Source organism: Budorcas taxicolor, chromosome 6 (genome assembly GCF_023091745.1).
Source record: "Budorcas taxicolor isolate Tak-1 chromosome 6, Takin1.1, whole genome shotgun sequence".
Classification (NCBI taxonomy): domain Eukaryota; kingdom Metazoa; phylum Chordata; class Mammalia; order Artiodactyla; family Bovidae; genus Budorcas; species Budorcas taxicolor.
Window position 1 is genome coordinate 26,181,109 of NC_068915.1, and position 19,147 is coordinate 26,200,255.

Consider the following 19,147-nt stretch of genomic DNA (forward strand, 5'->3'; position numbering starts at 1 on the left):
AAAATTCATTCATCTCATTTAAATGAAAAAAAAAAAAAGTTTTACAGGACATCTTAAATATCACAACATATCTATTTCGTGAGGATTGAGCTTTACTTTCCTGGTGCTACTGTCATGCCCCTTCCCAGAATATGTAAGCGACAGAGAGTGCCAGAGGGCACTGAAGATCTGCGATTACACACAGACAAGGGAGGCGCCTGTGTTGTTCCAAACAAATCGGTGAACCAAAGCAATAATGAAATGTTGTCTCGAAGTAAATGTACACCATTATGTTCCTGGTTATTATCTCTGGAAACTATAATTAAAGAGACTTTCTTATATTTTTCCAAATTTTAAAAATTAAGGATGTACTTCTTTAATAAAAAGAAAACAGTAAGAAGAATTTAAATATTTCAGAATGACAAATTTCAACTTAAATCAATTCCGAGGTTAAGACTCTGAAGTCAGTCTGCCGAAAACAGAGGAAGGAGCAAGGGGGGCAGAAAAGTCTTATCTAAATTAAAGTAGAACTATATCACAGTAAAAAAATTTTAGAAAAGTAGTAATATATACTCCCATTATGCTGGCCTAAAAATATCTATTCTACCTCATTTTTTAAAAAAAATTAAGGAAGTCTTGATCCTTAATCTAAAATTTCTTCTGCTTCACCCATGACTGGCAATTATCCCTACTAACTTGTAAACAACATACCATGAAAGCTAAAAAGCTAGACTGTAACCTTAATCCTGATCACATGATTCATAATCGGAATACAAGTTATAAGAACTATTTTTAGGAAACTGAAAATTATGAAGACTGGTTTAAAAAAATATTAAATTTTTATTACCTTATTTACTCACCAGTGGATAATGGGGTCTGAGTTTTCCGGTATACCGATAACCTGCCCATGGGTCAGTGTTGATATCACCTTCTACAGTCCAGGAAGACACTTCTCGCTTGGCCTTTTCATCTTCTGGGAGATGGATAGATGAATGAGAGAAAGAAATGCCTGAGCGCTCAAGCTACCAAGCATCATCATACTTTTAACAATCACATACTTGAAAGCCAAGCCAAAGAGCCCAGGCACAAAATCAAGCAAACTTCCACCTTAACCTGAATCCCCAAAATACTATGTTCTTGCTCTATCCACAACCCTCTGACTCCTGAAAGATCTAAGTGTCTTGCGAGAAAAACCCCAAACTAAACATATCATCAGTTTTTATACAATGTTGAATAGGAATAGCACGTGGTCAAACTCCTTTTCTCAAATAAATGCTAAATGCATTCTCTCTACAATGTCAATTTATAGGACGCCTGTTTTTTGCAATGGGTTCCATGTTTTTACTAAAAGAACAGATTCTAAATAATCCCCAAGCAAATTTAAAGTTTAAAAAATAAAAAACTTCTCACTCAGCTGATGACAGACTGTCAAGGAAACATTTTAAGTTGCTTTGAAAACTTAATGAGTATCGTCTGCTTTTTTTTGCAGGAAGAAGGTAACAGAAGGAAGCAGGTAATAGAAGGGAGTAGGAAAAGGCAAAGATAAGGGGAGGGAATAATCAATCAAAAGTTACTGAAAATTCATTAGAAACATAAGAACCAAAGACCCCACTACCAGGTTAGTTAATAATGTATAATGCTGCATTAACTGAAATGCACCTAAAATCTTTTCACACAGAACATACCCTCAATGGTATCTGAGCACACTGCTCTATCTACAAACTAAAATAGAACTGTTAACCCAAAACTTTAAACAGCAGGAATTCAAATCCCTCCCACAGCCAAGTAAGAGCCTACATACTTCTCAATGCATACCGATCTTTTCCTGATTACTGTGGTGCTATCACAGGTTTTAAAAGTCAGTCTTCAAATAATTTTAGAAAAAAACAAAAAATACTCCCCTTTAAGTGATCTATTTAAAATACAAAATGGGAGAATAGACATTTTAAGCCAAAGAGGAATGGTGAAATGAGTGAAGGTGGTCAAAAGGTACAAAAATCCAGTCATGTGATAACTAAGTCCTGGGGATATAATGTACAGCATGGTGACTAAAGTTATCAATAACAACAGAGAAAGATAATCTAGTCTCATTTTCTCATTTTACAGATGAGGGAACAGGGGAAGTTTGGTTCACATGGGCAGAGAAATGTGGAAATGCTGGTTACTAGTAGAGTATTCTCTCCACAAAGCACGTGGTCAACTTAGGAGTGAAAGACCCTTGACGTGCAATTGACAAGAATGCAAAAATACAACCAATCCATTCACATTATTTTGGAAGAAAATGTATTTATAATAGTACATATGAAGTAGAATAATAGAAAAGAATAAGAAGAGAAAAGAGAAAGAAAAGCTCTACTATGCTACTGAATTTTAGGTATTTTTCTCCCCTATGAAGCTCAAGAAAGCCTCTGTGAATGCCAATGTCAATAGGAAAGCTGTTTTTCATTCCAGGACAAAAATGGACTCTATTCATTGCCACTGGGGTTAAACATTATAGTGAAGTGAAAGTGAAGTTGTTCAGCTGCATCTGACTCTTTGCGACCCCATGGACTGTAGTCCACCAGACTCCTCCATCCATGGAATTTTCTAGACAAGAGTAATGCAGTGAGTTGCCATTTCCTTCTCCAGAGGATGTTCCTGACCCAGGGATTGAACCCGGGTCTCCTGCACTGCAGACAGACACTTTACTGTCTGAGCCACCAGGGAAGCCCCCAAACATTATAGAAACTAGTTTTAAATGCAGGCCTGATAACCTGCTTTGGCTGTGATAGCACCAAGTGCTTCTGTCTGAATTATGAAACTCAAGAATAATTTTCACCAGAAATATAGCACAGAATAGCAATGAAGATGTAGGCTTTTTGCTTTAACATACTCCAAGGGAGAGTGCAGGGAAAAGGAAGGATGTACAACCTTTCAAAGCTTCCTACTGATCTGGATTCTGAACTGTCCACAATCAATTTTCAAGAGAATTCAAAGCAGACCTCAAACAAGCATTATAACCCAAAAGCTAGCTAGACAAGAATGAAATATAGCAAGTTCTTTTCTAATCTCTAGGTATAATTTACTTAGGGAAAGTCATTCTTCCAAAATAAATTAAACTATTTAAGGATAAATTTGATCTAAGCCCCTAAGTCCTAAGCACATAACAGAAATCCAATAAACAGGAATTGGACAGGGGGTTGGTAACAAAATTGCACACTAACTGCTCCTTTCACAAAGACTGTGAAAGCATAGGCCAGCAGAAAGAAACACCTGTAAGTTATCTTTCACACATCACCATGCAACAGGGCCAGGTAAGCTGCAGGTGGTGTCAGAGAGCACCCGATACGTACAAGGTCAGATCTCAAGTATTACACATCGTATTCTTCTTCTCTAAAACACGTGGCCTCCTCCAGTCAGCTTTCACAAAAAACTGCATGTATCTAAGCTCTGCCTGGGACAGAATTTTCTGACCACAATCCTGACTCAGTTCTCCCGATAAATGGCTGCTGAGCACTTACTAATTACTGCCCATTTAACCCTCACAACAAACCCATGATTTCGGTAGTTTGGAGGTAAGGCTTAGAGTAACCCATGCTCACAAAGCTTGCTGCAACCAGTTCTGAAATATTACCTAACCTCTTCCCTGTACAGTCTAAAACTCAAGCACACTAGCTTGGAAGGGCAGTAGAGTAGAAGAAAAAGTGTTATTTAGAGGTGGTTGGTTTGTTCCGGCTGCGCCACGTGGCTTGTGGGGATCTTAGTTCCCCAGCCAGGGACTGAACCACGGCAGCAAAAGCACTGTGTCCGGCTGGACCGCCAGAGAATTCCCATAGAGAGTCTCTTTTTTTAAGTGAGTTTTTATATCACATTTTTGGCTATCCGAAAGACACTTGTCAAACACATCCACCTTTTTACTTTAGGAAAATCAGCGACAAAGAAACTGAGTGTGTCAGTGCTAAGTGTAAAAGTGTACACTAATACAGTATTGAGATATGAAGTGCTACAACTTACACAGATCAGACCAAAGCCAAATGCTAATACTATGTAAACTCTGGCAGTAGGTATGCATAGGAAAAATACACCCAAGCATCAGCATTACAGGCTTTTCAAGATGTTACAGCCAAGTGGTCTTCTTCCCTAGGACACATGAAAAATAAATGTTGCTCTTTAACTCACACTTGGAACTTTCCTAAGGCCTCATTAACTTCTGCAACCAAGAAAACTCCTGCAAGTGCAAACTATTTCATTAGCAAACTCTAGCAAACATTTTCTGGAGAAGGCAATGGCACCCCACTCCAGCACTCTTGCCTGGAAAATCCCATGGGCGGAGGAGCCTGGTAAGCTGCAGTCCATGGGGTCGTGAAGAGTCGGACACGACTGAGCGACTTCCCTTTCACTTTCATGCACTGGAGAAGAAAATGGCAACCCACTCCAGTGTTCTTGCCTGGAGAATCCCAGGGACAGGGGAGCCTGGTAGGCTACCGTCTATGGGGTCGCACAGAGTCGGACACAACTGAAGCGACTCAGCAGCAGCAGCAAACATTTTCAGAAGAAATAATATCAATACTACACAACCTCTTCCAGAAAAAAGAAGGGGAGGAGACATTTCCCATTTTATGAGTCCAGGATTACTCTAACGCCAGATCCAGTCAAAGATATAAAAGCAAACTACAAACCAATACACCACATGAACATAAATACAAATCAGTCATCTTTAATTAGAGATCAGTACACATAACTATTTGCTACGTTATCTCACTATAATTTCTTGGACTAAGGAGCTATCTTTTAAGCCACCCTGGTTGCTTCCCAGCCCAACCCTACCTCTTATTTCTTTTTTTCCCCTATTCCCTTTCTCAATACTCTTCTTAGCTCTGGAGATCATCTTTCCCCACACCATCCCCTCCTCTTAGACTGTCACCCACTATGGTTATTAGGGTGTGAAAAACACAGGACTGGCCAGCTGAGGGCTGACTCTACCCAACACCACCCAAAGGGATTAAGACTATTAGGCTCACCCAGTGAACCTAATCCCATCAGATCCAAGAGGGCACAATCTGAAACATGGCATCATACTAAACTCCAGAGATATACATAAAATACAAGTAGTTTCAGTCCAATACAGTAAAAATCACTTAGGGAACACCAGCTGTTTAACTGTCTTGTAGCATAAGTCATAATAAAATAGTTCTATCTTCAGAAACCCAATATTGAAGAAACAGGCACACTTCAATGAGCTGGCAAACACCTGAAGAAGAGACTCATTTCAAGTCCTTTCAGTAGCATACTCTTCCACCTTGATCCTTCAGTTCCCTATGCTTTACGCTCCCGGGTGCCTGCGTGCACGCTAAGTTGCTCACTCACGTCCGACTCTCTGTGACCCCAGGGACTGCAGCCCGCCAGGCTTCTCTGTCCGTGGGATTCTTAAGGCAAGAATACTGGAGTGGGTTGCCATGCCTTCCTCCAGAAGTTCCTGGGTAATAAAATGTTAGTAATTGGCTCAAAGAGCTCTAAAATTACCTAACACATCTGATGCACAGTATTTAAAGAATGAGTAAATAAAATAAAGTGGCATATTTAAACCTATCTCTATCCTTTGAGGTAACAAATCCTGTCATTTATGTTTTTTTAAACTCATTTACTCACAATCACTTTTCCTCATCTTTAACCAGATTTCCTCCCACAATAGCCTTAGCACTTGCACTAAATGCAGACTTCACTTTATATAACCACAGAATGTCTTTTTAAATTTTTATTTCCTTTTCCTTCAAATGGTGGTTAAATTGATCTCAATGAGATTTTGAAGGTATATAAATATAAAACAATCTACCAAACTTTACTAAATCAGCAAACTCCTTAAAAATATAAAGTAGATGAACTAAAAATACTGCAAAATCAGTTAATTTGAAAAAGAAACCTTATACCAAGAACCATGTACTGTCTGCCAGTCCTTCATCCATGAGGATGGCAATGCTATAAGAACAAAAAGCCCTTGTCAATGTTCAAGTAACTGTGATGAGTTGTCTTGAGCTAGCCACCCTAAAGGCTTAAATTTATAGGATGAGTCGCCAAGGCAGGAAAGATGACTTGAATCAGTGATAGATCAGTGTGGCTGACAGCAATAGCTAAAAAAGTAGCCAATAGTTTCAATTTGTGGTGTTTCACAAAGGAACTTCAAAAAAGAAAATTAAACATCAGGCTACAAGTAACAACATTAAAACACCAAAAAAACAAAGTGATACAATTCTGAGTTAGACAAAGCTATTGAAATTGACACTGCTGCTGCTGCTGCTAAGTCGCTTCAGTCGTGTCCGACTCTGTGTGACTGCATAGACGGCAGCCCACCAGGCTCCTCTGTCCCTGGGATTCTCCAGGCAAGAATACTGGAGTGGGTTGCCATTTCCTTCTCCAATGCATGAAAGTGAAAAGTGAAAGTGAAGTCGCTCAGTCGTGTCTGACTCCTAGGGACCCCACGGACTACAGCCCACCAGGCTCCTCCATCCATGGGATTTTCCAGGCAAGAGTACTGGAGTGACACTAGGCAACAACAAAAACAATCTGATTAAATGGAGCTCCTGTGCCCCTGCCTGCAACACGCAAATGCTTTACGCACAGGAGAGAGATGGCGCCAGACGCCAAATCAGGACATTCTTTGGTACTGCTCAAGCCAATCCAACTATCGTAGCAACCATCTCATGTTTCCATGGTACATATGCAATACAAGATTAACAAAGGTATTACTCAGTCACATTTTACTTACAGGATTGAATACCGCAAAGCACAAAATTGTCCTAATTCTAGCCTCTGGGATTATATACTGTCAGAACATTCAAATACACACTTACAGAGCTGGGAGAATTTCTGTCTTCTGCAAGAAGTCACTTCTATGAAAAATAGTATAGAGATGCGTAACTTTACTTACTTGCTTTCTTATGCAGTAACTTGTGAGTTGCCCAACTTCCTTTAAAACACTCCTAAAAAGAACAAACATGAAAATCTGTGTCACTTTCTTTAATTGGAAACATTTTAGTCATAGTTATATTTCAATTTTATGTTATCAAATTATTTTGAAGTATTTGAAAAGAATCCTGAACCAGTGGAACAATCACACACTAGGAGGAAAAACAAAATAAGGAAAAATTTGCAGATTCCTCCATGATTTATAGTAGTTTGATTCCCAGTTCATCATATATCACCACTATGTTAGTATATCCCAACACAGATAACCATTTTTAAAATGAATTTTATGTTCTACAGACAATGCAGTAATTTTAAATGTTTGTTCAGGGCTATATATAATACCTTATATGTCCAAATATTCAAATGCAGTTTGAGACTGGAAAGTGAACATCTTTAATGTTTAATGATACCATCTAGGCTGAGTATTCATTTCACTGTATCAATTCCTATAGTGCAATATTCTACTTTTTCAGACCACTGAATTCTTTGAGAATCTTGGGAAAGTAACCATTCTTCTCCACAGGAAAAAATATATCTATGCACATATAATGTACAGAGTGCCCTGCGGGTATAACATGCACTGTATATTGATATGAATGAATGGACATGTATGCATATGTTTATATGTACCCAGGTGCTGGGCATTTGGTAGTAAACAATATAGGTCCATTGGACACAAATATTACATGGCTAATTACACAATTAAATACATCGTTTGATCCTATGGAAGCCTTCCTTGGTGGCACGGATGGTAAAGAATCTGTCTGCAACACAGGAAACCCAGGTTCAATCCCTGGGTCCAGAAGATCTCCTGGAGGAGGAAATGGCAACCCACTCCAGTATTCTATTCCAGACACTTCTGTGGAAAGAGGAGCCTGGTGGGCTACAGTCCATGGGGTCACAGAGAGTCAGACACAACTGGGCAACTAACACTTTCATTTTCTTAAGTCCTAAGGGCTAAAAAGGAAAATACACAGTGCTAGCACACAAGAACTAAAGACAGAGGCAGGGATCGGATCACGTTGAAGAGTCTGCTCTATTCTAATGATAACGAAAGCCATTGAAGGGTTTTAAACAAAGAACAACCTGATGACAGCTTGGTTATGCATCCCTGATCTCCATCAACAAAACCAAAATTAAAACTCCTGTTAGTACACAGAATGGTTCTGAAAAACTCCAAAACACTGGCTTTTAATAGAGGCAATCCTTGCTATGCACAGTAGTGTAGAACCATTAAAAACCATTGTACAATCTGTAAACGTAAAAACCAATCTTCAAAATCAACAGGAAAATTTTAAATTGTTCCATGACCTTCAAAACTTTTTGCCAAAATATTAAAAACTCTCTTACTCTAGGTTATAAATATACAGGAAACTGAAAATTTTGTTTAGTATACTGTAACTTAAAATATTAGATATGTTGATAATTAGAGTATTTTACTTTATTCAAAAACATCAGATGTACAGCAGAAAACAACACAATACCGTAAAACATTATCTTTCAATTAAAAATAAATAAGATGTTGAAAAGAAAACTGATAAGGACTAATCTGAATCTGTGTGCCTTCTCACTGAATAACTCAGCAGATGGAGTGAGCATCTTTTTCATGCTTGGTATACTTTCGAGGTTTGCAATACCTTCCAAATTTTTTCCTTTGCACTTTCAATATCTCTGCGAGTTCCTTTAATGTAAAGTTCTTATTGATGTTCCTTCCCCGAAGATATCATTGATTCTTTTCATCACAACCATTTTCCTCATTTATAATAACCAGCCTGTTTCTGAGTTCCTCTGACTGCATGTCTAGAGTCTCTAGAATGGTGGGTATTGATTGGTGGGCATTCATTCAGTGTCAACATCCCCACAGCCAGCTATTTCTTCTACAATTCCATTTATATTCCACTTAGGTTTCACATCCAGCACTAACACCTAACGTTTCCTTGTTGCATTTTCTTCTTAGCCAACTCCCTCTTTCAATGGTTCATTTTTGTAAAGTGTCATGTAAGTTTATCACTGGAGAACAAGAAAGCTAGGCAACTACAAGGCCCTGCTGTCTACAAGAGAACCACGTGACAGATGCCCAGGGACCAATCACTGGCAGGCTTGAAAAAATGAGAGGGGCTGGCCACTCACTAATCAAGATGCAGGGCTGTGATTTCCGAGGTCATCTGAGGAATGAATCAGTTCAGTTCAGTTCAGTTCAGTCGCTCAGTCGTGTCCGACTCTTTGCGACCCCATGAATCACAGCACGCCAGGCCTCCCTGTCCATCACCATCTCCCGGAGTTCACTCAGACTCATGTCCATCGAGTCAGTGATGCCATCCAGCCATCTCATCCTCGGTCGTCCCCTTCTCCTCCTGCCCTCAATCCCTCCCAGCATCAGACTCTTTTCCAATGAATCAACTCTTCGCATGAGGTGGACAAAGTACTGGAGTTTCAGCTTTAGCATCATTCCTTCCAAAGAAATCCCAGGGCTGATCTCCTTCAGAATGGACTGGTTGGATCTCCTTGAAGTCCAAGGGACTCTCAAGAGTCTTCTCCAACACCACACTTCAAAAGCATCAATTCTTCGGTGCTCAGCTTTCTTCACAGTCCAATTCTCACATCCATACATGACTACTGGAAAAACCATAGCCTTGACTAGATGGACCTTTGTTGGCAAAGTAATGTCTCTTCATTTGAGTATACTATCTAGGTTGGTCATAACTTTCCTTCCAAGGAGTAAGTGTCTTTTAATTTCATGGCTGCAATCACCATCTGCAGTGATTTTGGAGCCCCAAAAAATAAAGTCTGACACTGTTTCCACTCTTTCCCCATCTATTTCCCATGAAGTAATGGGACCAGATGCCATGATCTTCGTTTTCTGAATGTTGAGCTTTAAACCAACTTTTTCACTCTCCTCTTTCACTTTCATCAAGAGGCTTTTTAGTTCCTCTTAACTTTCTGCCATTAAGGGTGGTGTCATCTGCATATCTGAGGTTATTGATATTTCTCCCGGCAATCTTGATTCCAGCTTGTGCTTCTTCCAGTCCAGCGTTTCTCATGATGTACTCTGCATATAACTTAAATAAGCAGGGTGACAATATACAGCCTTGACGTACTCCTTTTCCTATTTGGAACCAGTCTGTTGTTTCATGTCCAGTTCTAACTGTTGCTTCCTGACCTGCATACAGATTTCTCAACAGGCAGGTCAGGTGGAATGAACAGCTAGCGGTAAAGTCTCATTTACTTCATGTCATTACCCGTGTGGTTGGGAGACTAGTTTTAACTAATCTGTGGTAACTAAATTTATGCATATCAAAATTACAAAATAAGATCTTCCTTTATATAATTGGCAACCTGATACAACCTATTTATAAAGCTTTTCTAAATAGGTTATGTGAACAAAATACTTTTGCCTCACCCAGCATCTTTTTTTACTCTCACAGAAGCTGACGCATATTTCCTTAAATAAAATAACATCTCTATCTCAACTGATTCAATTTAGAGAACACAGAAGTTTACATACCAATTTAAATCAAGAAAGGGAGGGGGAAAGAACATCAGAGAGAAGAGGTAAAAGCAGCATTTAAAATGTTACAAAAATCCACTGCCACCGCCTACTTATTACTAAGGATAATACATACTTCATAAAGGGCTTATAAGTAGGAACAACTTAAAACACATGATTTTCTAAACTAAGTTTCAGGCAGTGGCAAAAATCATGCACTCTGAGGTCAGAACTGTACCCTAGCTTGATCACTTATAAGCTGTACAACATAGAGGGAAAAAAACCTTAATATCTCTAAGTCCCACTTTCCTCAACTATATCGTAGGGAAAACTGTGTAAAAATGTGTGGTCAATAACAAATGCTCAATTCTAATTATTATCCATTTTATTATTTTTAAAAGCAATTTAAGTTTGGAATTTGAAAAGACGGTACACCTATATACCTTCAATGTGTCCATCAACGCTGCCCTGAATTCTTAGCTGATGAAAACTTATGGCCATTAGGCAGCTAGTGATGACCGTGGGTTTTGTAGCTAATGAGCATCACCGTTCCGGCTTCCCTCATGGCTCAGTCGGTAAAGAATCCGCTCACAGTGTAGGAGACCTGGGTTTGACCCTGGGTTGGGAAGATTCCCTGGAGGAGGGCATGGCAACCCACTCCAGTCTTCCTGCATGGAGAATCCCAGGAGGAGGCTGGTGGGCTACAGTCCACGGGGTCGCAGAGTCGGAAACAACTGAGCGACTAGGCACAGCCCAGCATCACTGTTCAGGGAACCTGCACATCATGGAAGGGGATCCAAGAGCGGGAACAACCTCAAGTTTGAACAGGCTTTCCAGCCAAAACAGCAAAGAACACCAAAACAACAAACAGCCTGCCAGTTCAAGGGGTGTGAGCACAACCTGTGACTAACCTTCGGCGGAGTTATAGGCTGTGCAGACACAAAAGCAAATAGGAAGGCAGGTTTGGGTTTTTTTTTTTTAACTTAAAAAACACTGAGCTTGGGAACTCCGTAGTGGTCCAGTGGTTGGGACTCAGCGCGTTCACGGCCGTGGGTCAGGTTCCATTCCTGGCCAGGGGTCTAAGATCCCGCCAGCCAGGCGCATGGCCACAGAAAAGCACTGAGCAGAGACAGCAGGAGCCATGCTGCAAAGGAGACAAAAGCCAGACTCACGGACTTCGTGGAGCTCCAGAGCCCAGGCAGAACGTGTGGCACGGCTGTCTGAGGAGCCGCTGAGCTGGCGATGAGTTTACCGTCCTCCCCCACCAAAATCACCAGGAGCATCACAGAGGCGACCACCAGGGCACACAGAGTGGTCCAGACGCCCTCCAATTCTGGCTCAAGGAGCAAAAAAGGGAACCCCTAGTGCTCGGAGTACAGCCCACCTTCTCTTCTCATCCCTGTCCTCTCACACCCCAAACCCCAAGGGACCCTGGGGCAACCCACAACAGGAGCATGCAGGAGCCAAAGCGCTGAGCAGCAGGCGTCTCTTCTCTTCTCTCATCAGTGAAGCTGCAGCCCAGACAGCATGGGGCCAGACCCTCCACTTCCTTCTGTCTGTCCTGCCATCCAGACAGCATGGGGCCAGACCCTCCACTTCCTTCTGTCTGTCCTGCCATCCAGACAGCATGGGGCCAGACCCTCCACTTCCTTCTGTCTGTCCTGCCATCCAGACAGCATGGGGCCAGACCCTCCACTTCCTTCTGTCTGTGTCCTCCTGCCATTCGGCCCAGACAAAGCCACAGTCGTGACGGACAGCAAAGGTAGGTCCCTACAACCCCAGCTTTCTGGCCAGGGGACCAAAAACGAGCATTCCCAAGGAAGGAGCTCCCTAAAGTGACCCCATCACGTTGTTCATAATACAAACTACTGATGTGTGAGAGAGCAGAACTAACAGAGACCATCATGCAGGCCTCAGGGACAGATGTGAACGGCGCTGCAAAGGCTTTGAAAACTGAACTGACACTGGAACCAAAGAAGGCAGGTTAGGACTTGCAGGCTGAATCTAACCAGATTAGTTAGTAGCCAGCTAAAACTTAAAATATCAACATTCTCCACACGATTTAAACAAGACTCAAGATTTCATAATATGCAAAACTTTCCACAGGATACAACCTAAAATTATCCAGCATATGAAGAACCAAGACAATCTCAATTTATAAGGGAAGTGAGTCAACAGACACCAGTGCTAAGCTGACACCAATGTTGGCATTAACTGACAGAATTTAAAGCAGCTATTATTAAAACGCTCCAACAATCAACCAGAAACACTCATATCAATGGGAAAAAAGAAAATATTCGCAAAGATATACAGAAAAGCCAAATGAAAATTTTAAAACCAAAAAATACAATAGCTAAAATAAAAAATTAACTGGATATATTCAGTGGCATGGACTTTCCTGGTGGCTCAGCTGATGAAGAATCTGCCTGCAATGCGGGAGACCTGGGTTCCGTCCCTCGGTTGGGAAGATACCCTCGAGGAGGGAAAGGCTACCCACTCCAGTATTCTTGCCTGAAGAATTCCATGGATAGAGGAGCCTGGCGAGCTTCAGCCCAAGGGGTTACAAAGAAGGAGTCAGACCCGACTGACGGACTAAGCACAGCAGCAGCACCCAGCAGCATGATGGAGATGACAGAGGAAAACTCAGTGAGCTTCAGAGACCAAAGAAACGATCCCATGTGAACACAGAAAAGGTTTAAAAGGTAAGTAAATAAAAAACAGAGCCTCAGGACCAGTATGACAACAACAAAGAAAATTACTAAGGATAAAGAGGAAAATTACATAATGATTTTTTTTAAAAGGCCGAATAACTAAGATGATATAACAGTTTAAATTGTATATATCAACAGAGCTTCAAAATACATAAAGCAGAAGGTAACATAAGTGCAAGATGAAACAAAAATCCACAATATAGGTGGAAACAAAAATCAACCACCACTCATAATAAAAACTCTCAGTAAACTAGAAGAGAATTTCCTCAGCTTGATAAAGATTATCTACAAAACGTCTACAGATTACAGCAAGTCCCCTATATACAAACAAGTTCCGTTCCAAGAGCATGTTTGTGAGTACAATAGTTAGCCCAAGCACCCAACTAACACAATCGGCTATGCAGTACCGTACTGTAACAGGATTATAATACTTTTCACATAAATAATACATAAAAAACAAACACAAAAAATTTTAAAAAAATCATTTTAAATCTTATAGCACAGTACCTTGAAAAGTACAGTAGTACAGTACAACAGCTGGCACACAGGGGCGGGCACTGAGCAAACGGACAAGAGGTACTGACTGGAGGAGGGAGAGGCGGTGGGAGAAGGCAGAGGGGAAGGGTCGCCAGCACAGCACGGAGGGAAGCTGCAATTTCACACATGCTTGACATGGATGGCACAGGTGCTGGCTCCTTGATGTTTTCAGTTCTATCTACTCTCTTAAAACTACAATCCAGCGATGTCTAGGCAGTAGCTCTTTCTGTTTATCATCACAGATAATCCGAAGCACTGGATGGCAGTCTGCAACCTTCATGTACCCTTCTTCGTTTGGCTCCTATGCCTCAAAAACTAACAGCGCCTCATCAAATAAAGAAAATCCCCTTGCCATTTCCCACGTTGTGAATCTCTTTGGTTCTGCAGTTTCCTCTTCATCTTGTCTCTCCTGGTCCTTTCTCTGGGCCTCCGACTCCATCAGGTCTTCATTAGTAATCTGCTCATGTCGCATGGCAACAGTACTTTACAGTAAAGTAAACCAAACCATAGCCTCCTGTAGAGGATGCACATGACAATGTACACCAGACACATGAATGTAAACACAGCTGGACATGCAAACACACGTTCCCATCTTTGAAAGTTTGCAACTTTCCAAGGTTCATATGTAGGGGGACTCACGACATAGAAAGCTAAGTGAATGGAGTTGTACAAAGAGGAAAAGTAATTATACCATATTAATAATTCATAACACTTATGTAGAGCCTACTATGTGCTAGTCACTATTCCAACTACTTTACATGTGTTAAGTCCTAATCCTATGAAGTAGATACTATTTACACAGTACTCATTTTACTGATGAGAAAAGTTGAGCCACACTGAATGACCTGCCCAAGGTCACGCACCTATGAAGTGGCAAGTAGACTATATGAGCTTCCCTGGCGGTTCAGAGGTTAAAGCTCTGCCTGGGATGCAGGAGACCCGGGTTTGATCCCTGGGTCGGAAAGATCCCCCTGGAGAAGACCACATGACTCAAAACCACTTTACAAGTCAGAAGAGAGCCACATGGCAGGTGAGGAGCGTAACTGCCAAACTCTCTTCTTCCATCGCAGGAAACCTAGTGACAAGGCCTAAAACCAAATAATCAAGACAGAGGAAGATAACCGTGTGTTTCAGAGATATGGAACTGAATGCCAAAATAATCAGTTTAAAGTGGTGGAAAGAAAACCAAATTCTGGGGATATAACATACAACATGATGAGTGTAGTAACAATATTGCATATTTGACAGTTGTTTAAAAAGTTCTCATCACAAGGGAAAAAAACTGAAACTGTGAGGTGATGAACGATAACTGAACTTACTGTTTCACAAAATATACAATGTCTAATTATGATGCTGTATACCTTAGTGGGCTCCCCCAGTGCCGCCTGCCAAAGCAGAGGACCTGGGTTCAATCCCTGGGTTGGGAAGATCCCCTGGAGAAGGGTATGGCAACCCACACAGTCAGAATCCCACGGACAGAGGAGTCTGGCGGGTTACAGTCCATGGGCTCACAAAGAGTCGGACGCGACACAGTGACTGTACAACAACGCCTTAAACTTACTCAGTGTTCTGTCGATTATTCCTCAGTAAGACTGGAAAAATAAAAATGGAAAAACTAACCCTAGGTTAAGAGACACCTGGAATTAGAATATTTGTTTCTAAGCCATATGCATGTTTTCAAGAATCAAAGCCATATTGAATACATAGTAACTGGCATAATCTCTACAATGTCCAGTGCACATATATTTAGGTTCCTTTTCTACAGCCAGTATTTTAAGTTGAATGAATGCCGTTTTCCAGCTGCAGGAAGATTCTATCTAAAAGACAAATTGTTTTCTGAGTTAAGGCATCTTGTCACTTAAAGTAGATTTAAACCAATTAATACAGCATTAAGGCAATGTGTTTATACTTTCTGCTCACAGTGTGACCAACTGGACAGCCTACTCTTGGCTCCACAACTGGGTATCCCCCCCAGTGGCCAAAATACACAGCTCGCCTCTTTCAACCTCTTCCTGGGGGATGTCACCTTATGGTGAACAAGGCTTCTCAGGCAGGCATCAGCAAAGACAATCACGTTATTCTTTCTTTTCACATCCGTCTCACATCCTTCCTAACGTTGTCGTTCTGTGACTCACCTCTTACAGTGGGCACATCTACACATTCACCATTATTTGTTGACTGTTCCAAGTTTCTCCCCTCAGAAGGTAATGTTATTTACAACATGACAACATCCAAAAATTCAATCATCAAATCTTCTTGAATTTTAAATAAACAAAGAATTTTTTATTCTAACTGCAAATGCATGCCATCTGGAGTGTATCCGAGTCGGTGCCAAGTTTTGCTTTTTACCCCTACTGATCACAGAACTCCTGTAAAAAGAAATCTAGAACTCTTCAGTGTTTTCTTTAAACAGAAAAAGAGGGGCTCTGACTGGGACAGGAGCAGGGAGGTGGTACCACTCTGACCTATGCCCAATTTCATACATATCTTATCTTTCAGAGCAATTAAGCTTCAATAATCAGATGCCCTCCTCCCCTCCATTCAAACCATACTTTCCTTCAAGAGTTCAGAAGATAACAACAAATGATTCTAAATGCAACTTTTTCTGTAAAACTCTTCCTGTCCCCCAGTGAGAAATGACACATCCTCTAAACCCTTTGGCATTTACTGCCTCTACAATTCAATTAATAGTCTATTTCATGGTGATCACTCTTAATTTGATTCTCTAGTAAACTGTGAACAACCTGAAAGCAATGCAAGTTTTTTAAAGGAACCATATTTCAAAATGCTTCTCCTTGATTGTCACTTCATACTGGGGAAAGTAAAAAGCCCAAGATGATGTGCAAAGAACAACACATTACGTTTTGGTTCCCACCTTAAGTATTCATGGTAAACTAGTTTCTTTTCATATCTATTCTAAAAAGTCATAGCTATGGAAAAACTGCCAAGATTTAGAAATAACCCTCCTTGATTCTATTTCGGGGAGAAAAAAATAAACCTAACAAGATTATCAACTTACTCCTAAAAAAGCACAACATGTTTTACATTTTTCAGACTACCTGGTGTTCTAAAGCAGCTTACAGTGCACTGGATCAATGCCAAACCATGTCAATTTCTCTCCCAATTAAAATTTCAATGTCGCGATCATCAACTATTAATAAACATGCTGAAATCCATCACATTCACTGAAAAGCAGCTATTCAAATAAATAGCCCTGTATTTTCTTAGAGGATTTCAGAGTGTTTTGTACTTGGTTTGTGAGACCTACATCAAATCTCACCTTTTAAATAAGAGGACTAATAGGATTATTCTCATTAAATAAACTAGGAACTGTCTCACAAAACAGCTTACCTAGCTAAAGACTTGTATTTCAAAATATATGAATATTTGAGGAAATGAAGGAACCAAAGTATTCATAATAAATACCTCTCAAGACAGCCGCCGTCCTCTTACTTGCTGAGGCCATGAAGTAACAAGGGCACAGTCTTCAAAACCCCTGACAGCATCAAGTACATTCTGTACCTCCTAGTAACTCCTGAAGACTGAACAGTGTTCCTTCCTTAGACCACAGTCTCATTCTTCTCCCATTTCTTTACCTGACTGCTGCTGCTAAGTCACTTCAGTCGTGCCCGACTCTGTGCGAGCCCACAGATGGCAGCCCACCAGGCTCCCCTGTCCCTGGGATTCTCCAGGCAAGAACACTGGAGTGGGTTGCCATTTCCTTCTCCAATGCATGAAAGTAAAAAGTGAAAGTGAAGTCGCTCAGTTGTATCCAACTCTTAGCGACCCCATGGACTGCAGCCTACCAGGCTCCTCCGTCCATGGGATTTTCCAGGCAAGATCACTGGAGTGGGGTGCCACTGCCTTCTCCGTCTTTACCTGACTAGGACCACTCAAAACCCTTGAGTGAGTTATTCTCCACACCATGAAGAACCAACCTCTGACTCTTACCTGAGCAACCTTTCCTTCCTTATCTCTGAAAAATGTACCAACAACCTAACTAAACTAGGGTGAGAGTTCCCCCAGAGAATACCACACTGTCCTTTCCCTTGCCCGACCTCGTCTATCTGTTCCTGACACTCACATTCACATCTTGTCCTCACAAGCTTTAACCTATCCCTTCAGTGTGTTACAAATGTTGCCTTCATAAAGCGTCCCCACCGCACCCATCCCAGCCAATGCCTAACAGGGCACATGCAGTTTCTCAGCACTCCTGACAGCGCTTGTCTCACCACCCTGCTTTCCACCTATTTCACTGCACCAAAGCCCTGGCTGCAGAGTACCTACTGAAACTAGAATGGTAAAGTTTTTATCCCACTTTTTCTTTAACACCAAGAGATGTCTACCAAGTTTTAGGAGCTGATATGGGGTAGTACGGTCTTCAGTACTGAATAGGCCCTCAAATCACCTGGAAAATGTTTCTTTTAAAATACTCATGCTGTTCTCCACAAGTACAGCAGAACGGTGGTTATCAGGGCTGGGTGGAGCAAGCAAAAGAGAGCTGTTTAATGAGCTGTTTCAGTTCTGCAAGATTAAAGAAGTTCTTGAGATATGTTCTACAGCAATGCAAATATAACAAATACCACTGAAAAGTACCCATAAAAATGGTTAGGATGGTAATGTCTCTATGTGTTCTTTACCTGTAGAAAAAAGAAATTCATTTTTAAATAAGTTAAGTTACAAAGCTGTATGTCATACAGAACAATGATTCTGTTTTGTTTCAAAAACATAAAAACAAGTAACACATGAATGCTGACCATATGCCAAACACTGATTTAGGCAGTACTATATGCGCCAACCGTTAATCCTCACAACTCTGCAGGGTACATTCTATTATTTCCTATTTAACAGATGAGAAAACTGAAGCACAGAAAAATTAACACGTTAAAAAAAACCCACACAGCTAATTAACAGCAAAGCCCGGTTTTAAATGCATGCTTTCTTGAGACAGTTTCCATGCTCTTAACCTCTATGTAATAAATATATAAAAGTCTGAAAAGATAATAAACCAAACTGTAACATACTCTTAGGATACGATCATGACACAGCTTTCACTTTAAACACTTCTGTTTTAAATTTATGCAAAGATCATGCACTGCTTTTTATAACAAAAAAACAAATGGAGGTATTTACATTCAAAAAAAATATACTCAGTGGAACACAAAGTCTCTGGCCCTGCTAACAATCATTTTATTTCCTTATATTTCTGTACTCAGACTCTTCACCACTGCAAGGCTGTGGTTACTTGCTGTAACACACATGCCTCGGCTTGCTCCTACTTCCATAAACATCCTTGCCCTGGAGAGAATGTTCTCTCCTCCTCACTAACAGACACCTTTTTACTTACCTTTTTATTTATTTTCTTCAGTGTACTCAAATCCATTTCTTAACCCCTCCTTCAGGAGGCCTTCTAGGACCTTAACTATACTGTTTTGCACCTTTTTACTATGCTGCTTTGAAAAACTGCCCATCAGCAGTTTTATTTGTGTCC

At 40.7% G+C, this 19,147-nt stretch overlaps 1 protein-coding gene across 1 annotated transcript in view; it reads right to left on the reverse strand.

Annotated features, from left to right (window-relative positions):
• Nucleotides 1-19,147, reverse strand: part of METAP1 (methionyl aminopeptidase 1) — a 56,690-nt gene that overhangs the window by 26,605 nt on the left and 10,938 nt on the right. The window contains exons 2-3 of the mRNA XM_052641897.1: nt 6,884-6,935; nt 840-952 (exon numbers count right to left, since the gene is read on the reverse strand). Of these exons, the coding sequence (XP_052497857.1) occupies nt 840-952; nt 6,884-6,935 (165 nt within the window). The remainder of the gene's footprint in view (nt 1-839; nt 953-6,883; nt 6,936-19,147) is intronic.